Source organism: Apaloderma vittatum, unplaced genomic scaffold (genome assembly GCF_000703405.1).
Source record: "Apaloderma vittatum isolate BGI_N311 unplaced genomic scaffold, ASM70340v1 scaffold662, whole genome shotgun sequence".
Taxonomy (NCBI): domain Eukaryota; kingdom Metazoa; phylum Chordata; class Aves; order Trogoniformes; family Trogonidae; genus Apaloderma; species Apaloderma vittatum.
In genome coordinates, this window is record NW_009705019.1 from 34,907 (window position 1) to 44,357 (window position 9,451).

Below are 9,451 nucleotides of genomic sequence, written 5' to 3' on the forward strand. Positions count from 1 at the left end.
TCCTAAGGGTGAAGAGATATTACAAGAATGAAGAGAGGGATGAAGGCTGGTAGGAAATCCATAATGTCTTCTGCCCATGAGAAGCCTTTTTTTATTCATTAAGCAGCCTCCAGACAGTTTGCTACAGCAGTTTTCATCGGCATGAGCTAGCTTGGGCTAGAGAAAATCTACCGATATGTAACTGGGCTCTGGTTATGCAATCGGTCAAAGGGATAAAATGTCTCCTGGGTATTACACAAGCAAATACTATTTGTGTAAGAGCCAGAATATGAGAGCTTGCTGTCTCCATCTCCGTCTTTGCAGAAGAGCCCAGCTTGGGCCTCTATCTTTTCTGCTGTGCTAGGAATATGTTCCTCCAGTCTACATGGCAGAACTGGTCTCGTCCAGCTGTGCGCTTCAGTAGATCTCATACAACCTAGTTCCCCTTGGGAATACCAAGGGAACTGATTCCTGGAGACAGGTCTTTAGATAGGTTCTTGCAGTTGAGTTGCTGTGGGACTTTGCTAGCTTCCTTAAATATTTTTGGTTTTGCTTCTTCAGCCTCCTGACTCAAAAGTTCTTTCCCTGACCCACCATCAAATTACAAAGCAAATAAAAAAAAATATGTCTATATTCCTCTTCACAGGAAGGGTGAAAGGTAGGCCAAGCATAATGCATTTTATACAAGATAAGCCAGATCCAGCTGCTCGGCAAAGCTAAAAGAAACAAAATGGTTATAATTGCAGTTAGGATGGTACAGCTCCTTTAGGATATAATGCTGACAGTTGAACTATGTGTACAACCTGGCAGTCCGGGTTTGTGAACTACAGATTGGTGTTTATGTTATGGAGTAGCAGTTACACAATGCTTTCCATTCCAAATTAGAGAGCAAGCTCATCAGCCTTTCGCTAAGCTATGGTTTATGCTTGTTCCAAAGACAAGTATGTAGTATTTGTGTGGGTGTGTTATGCAGAAATCCTTGCAAACAGGCAGCCTGGGGTTTGCCATGCTCTACAGAATAGAGGCATAACTCACGCAAGCCAAAGGGAGGCACCACTAACAAACATGACAGAACTCTTCAAAATCATATCTGCACTCCAGAGAAAAATATATAGATTGATCTGAGGTTCTGACTCCCCTAATCTATGATTTTGACTCTCTTGTCCCACTTATCCACTGTACAGGAGTAAAATGGCACACTGGCAGATCCTGTTATTCTTGGACCACTGTGCGGATCAGAGCTGTCAGGAAAGATGAGGAGTCTCTAGATGACATCTCTCTCATCTGAAGTCCGTATCGAGTAGAAGAGCAGGAGAAACCAGTGGGTTTGCTGATCCCCTGCCTCCCTTGCACCGCGGTGCATGTCCTCGTGTCCTCGAAGTGCAGAAGCAGGCAGGAGGTGTGTGTGAGCTGTCCATGGTAAGAGGAGGTCACCCAACAGGTGTGGGCATCTCAGCTCGATGACATTAACTCTTTGCATATGTGTCCTAAAATTACACTGGCTGTTATTGCAGCTGTCACATCTTGCCTGCCGCTTAGAAAACATTATTTATTTCTGTCTCCTGTATCTAAAAAAAAACCCAACCACCTGACAAAATTTAGCATGTTGCTGGAGTTGCAGCCACTGTTTGAGAAGCTGATCGATGCTGTTTGTCAGCCAGCTGTGGGTTGCAGAGCTCTCTCATGTGGCACACAAAGGACATAAAGTCTATGTTGCCCAAATGTCGCTATAGCATGATATACACATCTCAATTACACTTACAGTGCAGGTTTTTGTCATCTGGGCTAACAAATACTGATAGCAAAAATAGGCTTGTACTGGAGAAGACATTGGATGTTTTATCTCTGTTTAAATAAGTGGTGTTTCTGCAGATTAAAGCTGTTTTGGTCTTTTGTGGTTGGTTTAAAAATATCTGTGCAATCCAAAGTGTGCTTTTGTCACAAGCTGGAGTCACATGAAGTGAGCGGGTTATACCGGCAGTTTTCTCAGGTTTTGAAATCATGGACTTCAGGACTAATGTTTGGTTCCATAAGCATAGCTATAGGGCACCTGGAGTTGCAATCTGTAGAGGCATCTCACCTGCAAGGGTTTTCGGTTTTACGGTAGACCTTAAAGGACTTTTGAAAATCAAGATTTCATTCTGTCTGGAAAGAACTTCCAGCTCTGAGAACCACCCAAGAAAATCCATTTATGACATTTTACATTTCTCCTTGTGCCCAGAATAGAGAATGTTTTGCCTGAAAAGGGCATGAGTGTTCTCTCTTTCCTCTTCCCTCAGGTGATACTACTTCTACAGCTGTATTTCAGCATTCATTTTAATGACAGTTTTAGTCTTACTGTTGGCAGTCTCCAATGTGTTAGTCTGGTGAGTTTGTGATTTTATCAGAAAATAACGGTGAAGGGACTGGCCTCCATGGTAGATCTTCTGATGCCCATGCCTTACCTTTCTTCAGCAAACTGGAGTATGACAGGGTGGAGTTATCCTTGCCTTTCCTACTGCAGATTACGTAATGAGGATCAGCCACTAGAGAAGCCCAGTGGTTTTGCTTGAAACCTTTCCTTGATCCAGTTTGGAATAGGGAGTGCTATATTGAGAAGGTACACGTTCAAATACTTGATTTGCATCGGCACTTAGATGCTCAGATGGTATTAAGGTACTGAAATGGGGACACCTTTAGCCAATAGAGAATTCTTCTGGTGGGGAAAAGTTACCTTCTGTTACAAAGCTGGATATTGTTCTATCTGTCCTGCTAGGCAGGTGTGAGTGGTGGGCCTTGTTTTCTGTTGAGTCAGGTGAAGGCTTGTTGATAAAGAGTACTGAATTCCTGCAATTTTTGTATCCAGAAGTGGGGTAAAGAGGTGAACACAGCTACAAATTACTGTTTCTGGGAAAAGTAACCTCAAAGGATGTGTGATAAAATTGCCTTATTTTCATTGATCCCAAACTTCTAATCCTTCTAGTTTAAAAGAAAAAAAATAGGGGCAATATTTACTGTCTTAATTTACTAACGCTAATCTTTTGCCCCTTTCTGATGTTGTCCGTCCAGCAGTCTTTCCCTCTCTTATTGTTGCTGCTGTTGTCAGGGGATCATGAGCAGTCCAGCCATTACAGGGGAAGAGCAAAAGATGAAAGGCTGAAGAACTGGAGAAACTTGTAACATTAACCCAACATCACTGCCTGAGGGAGATAACACTAATGGGTAAAAACCTGAAGCACCATCTCAACTTGGTCTAAATCTGCGTCTTTACATCCAGTGTCACTGAAATTGGAGTGGGGACAGTTACAGGCACGTGAATGGTAACAACGTTGTTAGTGATACACAGCAGTGGGTTTATGAAACAGGAGTACAGCAGACAATAACCTTTCTTAATGCAATTAGATAATTAGCAGGCAAAAGGAACGCAGTAGATAGACTGTCTCTGGACCATGCATGGGCTTTTGACACAAATCTGTGCAAGATCTTATTAGGGAAATTAGATCAAATTGGGTTTGATACAAATCCTGTGAAATGAATCATGGATTAGCTGACAGAGTGTAAACAGAAGGGTTAGAGACATTCTTTATCCTTCTGCAAAGGTGGTGTCCAAAAGGACAGTATTTTGGTTTTAAATATTCATTAGTGACCTGGAGGAAAATGTAAAAGGCATAGTTCTCAAATTTCCAGTTGACAGAACTGAAAGATACTAGAAAAAAAATCAGAGTAGAAAAAAGAAGAGCTAGGCTAATAAAATGAGCATTATTAACTTGCTTTGGTAAAACAAGTGGCAATTAGCAGTGTGTGGTTTAAAGATGATACTGGATCTACTTTGAAACAAAGAGAATGTCCAAATTTCATGTTGTGCAGAGCACGGTGGCAAAAGCAGCTTGTGTTCAGAGAGGTCCCATTGAGACGGTGGCTATCAGATGATGTGAGCTGGTGTGCAACCCGGTGTCTGGCAAAGCTACTGCTCAGTTGGTCCGTATGTCTGCCCGGCTGTGTGCTTTCCAGAGTGACTCTCCACTGTCGTGCTGTGGCATCGCACTGTGCAATTCAGGGCACCTTGCTGCAAGAGAGACCCAGGCAAGTTGGAACAAATCCAGAGAAGGGCCACAAAGATGCTAAAGGGATTAGAGGGAATGACCTATGGTGAGGAAAGGTGAAAAGAACGAAATGTTTAGAACCTCTAAGCCTGTTACATGGGCACAGAAATAGTAACGGAGTTTCCTGTGCCAGCACGGAGGAGAGTTGGATCAAGTCTCTCTCCTTTTACATTCCTATTAAGGTAACTAGAGCTGAGCAAAATGGCTGTTCATCACTTTGAACTCTTTGCAAAAAACATTTAGCTGTTGTTCTTCAAGTTCAAGATGTTGTATTTCAGTGCCAGGGGACACTGAGTCTGTTTAAAAATTGCCACAGGATCTTCATGAGACTCGCAGAAAGTCAGAGCTGGTGAGGCTTAACTCAGTGTGTGCTGCCCAGCCGTAATCAACCATGCAAGTTGTTCCAGGGACCCAAAAAGAAATAAACAAGCCCTGGAATGGCTGGAGCCACCTGAGCTGTGATCTCTCTTGGTGTTAAGGACTTTTTCCCCTAAAGCATGCATTCCCATGTAATCAGAACTTGCTATGTATTGCTGTCTCCTGGAAGGGAGCAGGACCATCCTCAGCTGCAAGAATGTAGGGGGGTTGTTGCTGTCCTTGATTCGCCATTAGACAGTCACAGTCTTCCGGCCCTGGGGAGGAAGGCTCCTCAACTGAGGTTGTGTGTTAAGACATGAGTTAGTCCTAGGAGACTGATCCCACACTTTGTTTTTTTCAGTGGAAGGAAATACCTCAGTGGGTCCTTTTGAGGTCCTTTGTGAATTTGGGGCTTTTTTAAGAGGCAGAAGCTGGCATGTGGACTTTGCGGACTGAATCTGACAGTACAGCTCACCTCCTTGTATTGCCTTTTTCATAGTCTTGTCCTCTGTTTGCCCTTAACATTACAACCTCAACTCTTGTTACTGTGGCGTTCCTCAGTGTCGAACAGTGTTTTGTGGTGCTTTTACCTTATATTTTGATGTTAATCTCATGTTATGAGATTATGATCTTCAGATTTTTACTACAAACACACTTCTGGATAGAGAAATGTTCTAGAATCTGGCCAGCACAGCAGCTTTCGGCTTTGCTGTGAGATGTGAAGATCTGATCTCGGCTAGCAAGGCTTCATCTTCCTCCACGCAGTCAGCTGGTGTTATACGAGGAGATCTGTAATCTGTCTAGGTGCCCTGTAACTATTCAATGGCCTCTAGTCCAGTGTGACCCTCTGAGCAAAGCCTGGGCATTCATCAACTCATCATGCTGTCTCTTAGAGGGACCAAACTCTGGATTCCTCTCAAGTAACACCAGGCAAAGCAGCTGAGGAACGTGAGATGCCTGCCCATATTCTCAAGGTCAACAGTCTTGCCAAATAACAAACTTGCCTGATCGATCCCAGAGACAGGAGATGAGGTCAAACATCGAGGATGAAACAGTGAAGGGAAAATTAGGAGATACTTGGTTTAAGTGAGATCATAAGGATGCAGGACTGTGAAGTTCCTGCACATCAAACGTGCATTCATATCAGCAGACACACAGATGTGATATGTATACATGTGTACTCCAGCCTTGCTGTGTCACAAAATATTTTGTCCTGTCCCTTGACAGGTTTGACCTCCTGGCAGAAGGAGTTGCCACAAATACCAGGTAAATAGGCTGAAACTGAAATAGTAATAGAATTTACCCACATGACCATGGCATGGTAATTTTAAACCAGCAGAGCTTCCAAGAAGAAAAGTCAAGTGTCCCCAGTCAGTCAGAATTCTTTGGACATGCTGTCAGGAAAATGCATGTATTTAGGTTTCCTTAAAAGCCTTTGACAAATTATCTTGCTGAAAGGAAAGTTTAACCTCTCAGGTTAATACTATTATCAATTAAAAAGCGTCTGAGACATAAAAGAAAGGGTAGACATACTCTACCCAGAAAAGAAAGATAAGTGAATTTTCAGCATGATGAAGGTTAACATGAATCACCCGCAAAGATCAGTGTTATGGTGTTTGATCCATATGTTAATGATCTGGGAAGTGGGTGAACAATGAGACTCTGCAGATAACATCAACTTACCAAGGAAGACTGAAGAACTCCAGAGGATCCTAACAGAGCTGGGTGCGTGAACAGCACAGCAGTAGATGAAATACACTGTTGACTATTGCAAAACTTTGCACACCAGAAGGCATTAATTTGATGTTTCATACATCTTAATGGATTCTAAATTAACTGTAGGAACTCAAAAAAAGATCTGAGGACTGCAGTAAGTAACTTACTGATATTGACTGTTGAAGAAATGCTAACAATTTAGATTTTAACTTAAAAAAAGTAAATAGTGTAAGGAGTTATATAATAAGTAGGCTGAAAATAACACTGAAAATATGGTAACATAAGTAAGCAATTGATGATGTGCCTTTGTCTTGACTACTGTCCAGACCTTCAGCTGGAAAAGTGATGGAACGATGCCAGTTTCATGCTGCTGAGGAGCTGGCTCACTGAACTCTGTTCTGGACTGAACAGAAATAGCCAGACTAGAGGAAGTTCAGAGATGGATGGTGAAGCAGATAAAAGGTCTGCAAAAACTTCTGCGTGAAGAACAATTATATAGATAATGAAGAGATGAATGAGGAGAACATGGCAAAAGCACATTTCCTGAAAAGGAAAGTCACATGTTCAGGGAGCCCGAAAGGCTGCAAATACAGTATAGGCAAATCAAAGTGGGATTTTTTTGTTTGTTCATACACTACACAAGTAATTCATGGAACTCATTGCAATAAGATATCATAAAAAATAGCAGTGGTCTAAAAAAAGACTGAACATTTACATAAGGAGTAAGACTATTTGTGACTGAAATAAATACGAAAAGCTTGCGAATTTGGTAAAGTTGCAGTCCTTTCTATATATTTAAGAGCATAGCCCTTTCTCTAAGTAATAGGAATTTGAAAGAAGTATTTCCATGCAAAACCCCTATACTAGTAAGTAGAAGAAAGATTAAGATTTAAGATTAAACTGGAGGAAACTTTTAATCAGATGATTTTCCTTCAGTTTCTAAGCTCGCCTTTTAGTGATGATAGTGAAGCAGGGGGAGGAATTAATTCAACATGGCAATTAATCAAAGACTTCTATATTACAAAGAAAAATGCAGTCTGTGCAGGCCCTTTTTGCAGGGTCTGCTAGTGAACTTTTAGCTTAGAGCCAGAGCAGCACATCCTGAACTAACCAAATATCTTTTTAACCTGGCCTGCCACAGGCTCATTTCTTCCTGTTGTCCCAAGGGGCAGATTGTGCCTCGTGAGCACTGATGCCATTTCCCAACACTGCAGCCTGTGAACAGCCTGAAATTATGATCTACACAAATAGCTGTGTCTTTATTCTAGTGTGAGTTTGTGGGGAGTAAGCAGGCTCTTAGTGAATTGTACTGATATTCCTGATGGAGAAAGACCTGGATGGCATTGAACTGCCTGAGCCAGCTGGAGTTGGACTGAGGTGGGAAAAGGAGGGCTCTCTTTCGAACATCCTGGAGCTGGGTTTGGCCAGGAAGCCGCTCAGTGCTTTTGCTCTCTCCCCACAGGCTGCTCGGCAGAATGGCCACGGAGGAGCGGCACCTCTCCTCCAGCTGTGGGTCCTTCATCAAGACCGAGCCCTCCAGCCCATCTTCTGGCATCGACGCCATCAGTCACCACAGCCCAAGCGGCTCCTCCGATGCTAGCGGTGGCTACGGCATCGCCATGGGTGGCCACCCCAATGGCCTAGACTCACCACCCATGTTCAATGGCACGGGGATTGGCGCTGGGTCCTGCCGTAAGCGTTACGACGACTGCGCCAGCGCCATCATGGAGGATTCGCCCACCAAGTGCGAGTACATGCTCAATGCGATCCCCAAGCGGCTGTGCCTGGTGTGCGGGGACATTGCTTCTGGGTATCACTACGGCGTGGCTTCCTGTGAGGCGTGCAAAGCCTTCTTCAAGAGGACTATTCAAGGTATGGTGGGAAGGGAGGGGAAACGGAGACATTCATTCCATAGCAAAAAAGAGAGGTGGTCCCACATATGGCTGACACTTCAGTGTTTCCATACCATATAAAAGGGGGAAAGAGAGGATGACTGTAATGTACCTGATCCTCCATCCTTTTGTGTGCTTGCTCTCTCCTTCCACTCAGCTCTGGTCATTCCAAATCAACCTGGATGTGAAGTTAGGCATTGTGGTGATGGGAACTTTTACCAAGTTCCTAGCCTGACTGGCTACCAGAGCTGTACTTGGCTCTTCACGGGGGTCAGTCCAGAAGGCCAACGCTTCCTTGTCTCCTGTGAAATGAAAGAAATGCATATGTGGGGAGAGCACTCATTTTATTTTTGTTCATTGAATGGGCCTGATTGCACTCTGTCACCAAGGATATCCAACTCTGGAGCAGAGAGAGCAGTAAGGAGTGCAGTTCATCCCAGGTGTCTGCACAATTCATTATTTCTGGCTTAATTTTTTAGATTCTTGATGATTCTCCTTACTATTGTCCAGCTGTGGAAATAATGACTCTGTATTGCCCCACTGACTCTTCCTCTTTTATTATGCTGTGTGGAAAGCGTGGCCATCTCTAGGGCATTGGCCTGTTCCCTGGCAGGGTTTCTGTGATTTGTCATTGCTGAATCTCCGGTGATTGAATGTGAACTTTTACTTGCTCTTCTGACTGTCAGCACTGACTCTGTCCCTCCTCCAGCACTTGGACCCATTCCCAGCGTTTCTTTTTGGCACATTCCGGTGCTAAAGGAGGGACAGGGTAGTACTCTGAAGCAAAGCCCTAGGGGCTTCTTATATAGGAAGAGACTGAAAAACTAACCCCTCAGGAGAGTGATACTGGAGCACCTCTGTGGCAGAATGGAAGAGAGACCTAACCTGGAGAAAAAGGCCTACGAACTGTTGAAGGGTTTTCAGAGAAAATCAGAAGAAAATTAGGCAGGCTGGCAATACCTAAAGTAAGTGTCAGCCTGGCTGATATGTCAGCTCACTTAATCCCAAGAAGGGAGAGCGCTTCTTTCCAACCCCCTCTCCCCAGCACAGCCATATTCTCCCTGTGGTTCCCTAATTGATTGCCTGTTAACGTGTAACAGATGGGGGAGAGGAATAAGTGGAGATTTCTCTCACCCTGTCATCAGCTTGGGCTGGCGACTGAGGTACCAAAATGCTTTTATTCCCAAGAGTGGGAGAGTCGAGTGTGCTGTGCCGGAGGGTGAGCAATTTCAGCTGTGGAGCTGAAGGTTGAGCCCAGGTGAGTGGGCAGCAAGTAGGGCTGTGGAGTTTGGTTGAGTCAAGGAAATGCACTGTTCCCAGGGTTCTGCTGCAGTGCGTGCGATATCTAAGCCCAGCCCTCGTTATACAGGGGAAGAGGGTTTAAAGCTCGTGTAAAAGGGGCAGCAAGTAGCAAAAGCATTTCCA

The 9,451-nt window shown here is 43.9% G+C and overlaps 1 protein-coding gene across 1 annotated transcript; it reads left to right on the forward strand.

Moving 5' to 3' along the window:
* Positions 1-7,609: 7,609 nt before the first annotated feature.
* On the forward strand, positions 7,610-8,006 carry LOC104270765 (steroid hormone receptor ERR2-like; the record flags this gene model as incomplete). Its single annotated transcript, XM_009865223.1, has 1 exon — positions 7,610-8,006. A coding segment is annotated over exon 1 (397 nt), but the record flags the coding sequence as incomplete, so codon positions are not given.
* Between the last annotated feature and the right edge of the window lie 1,445 nt (positions 8,007-9,451).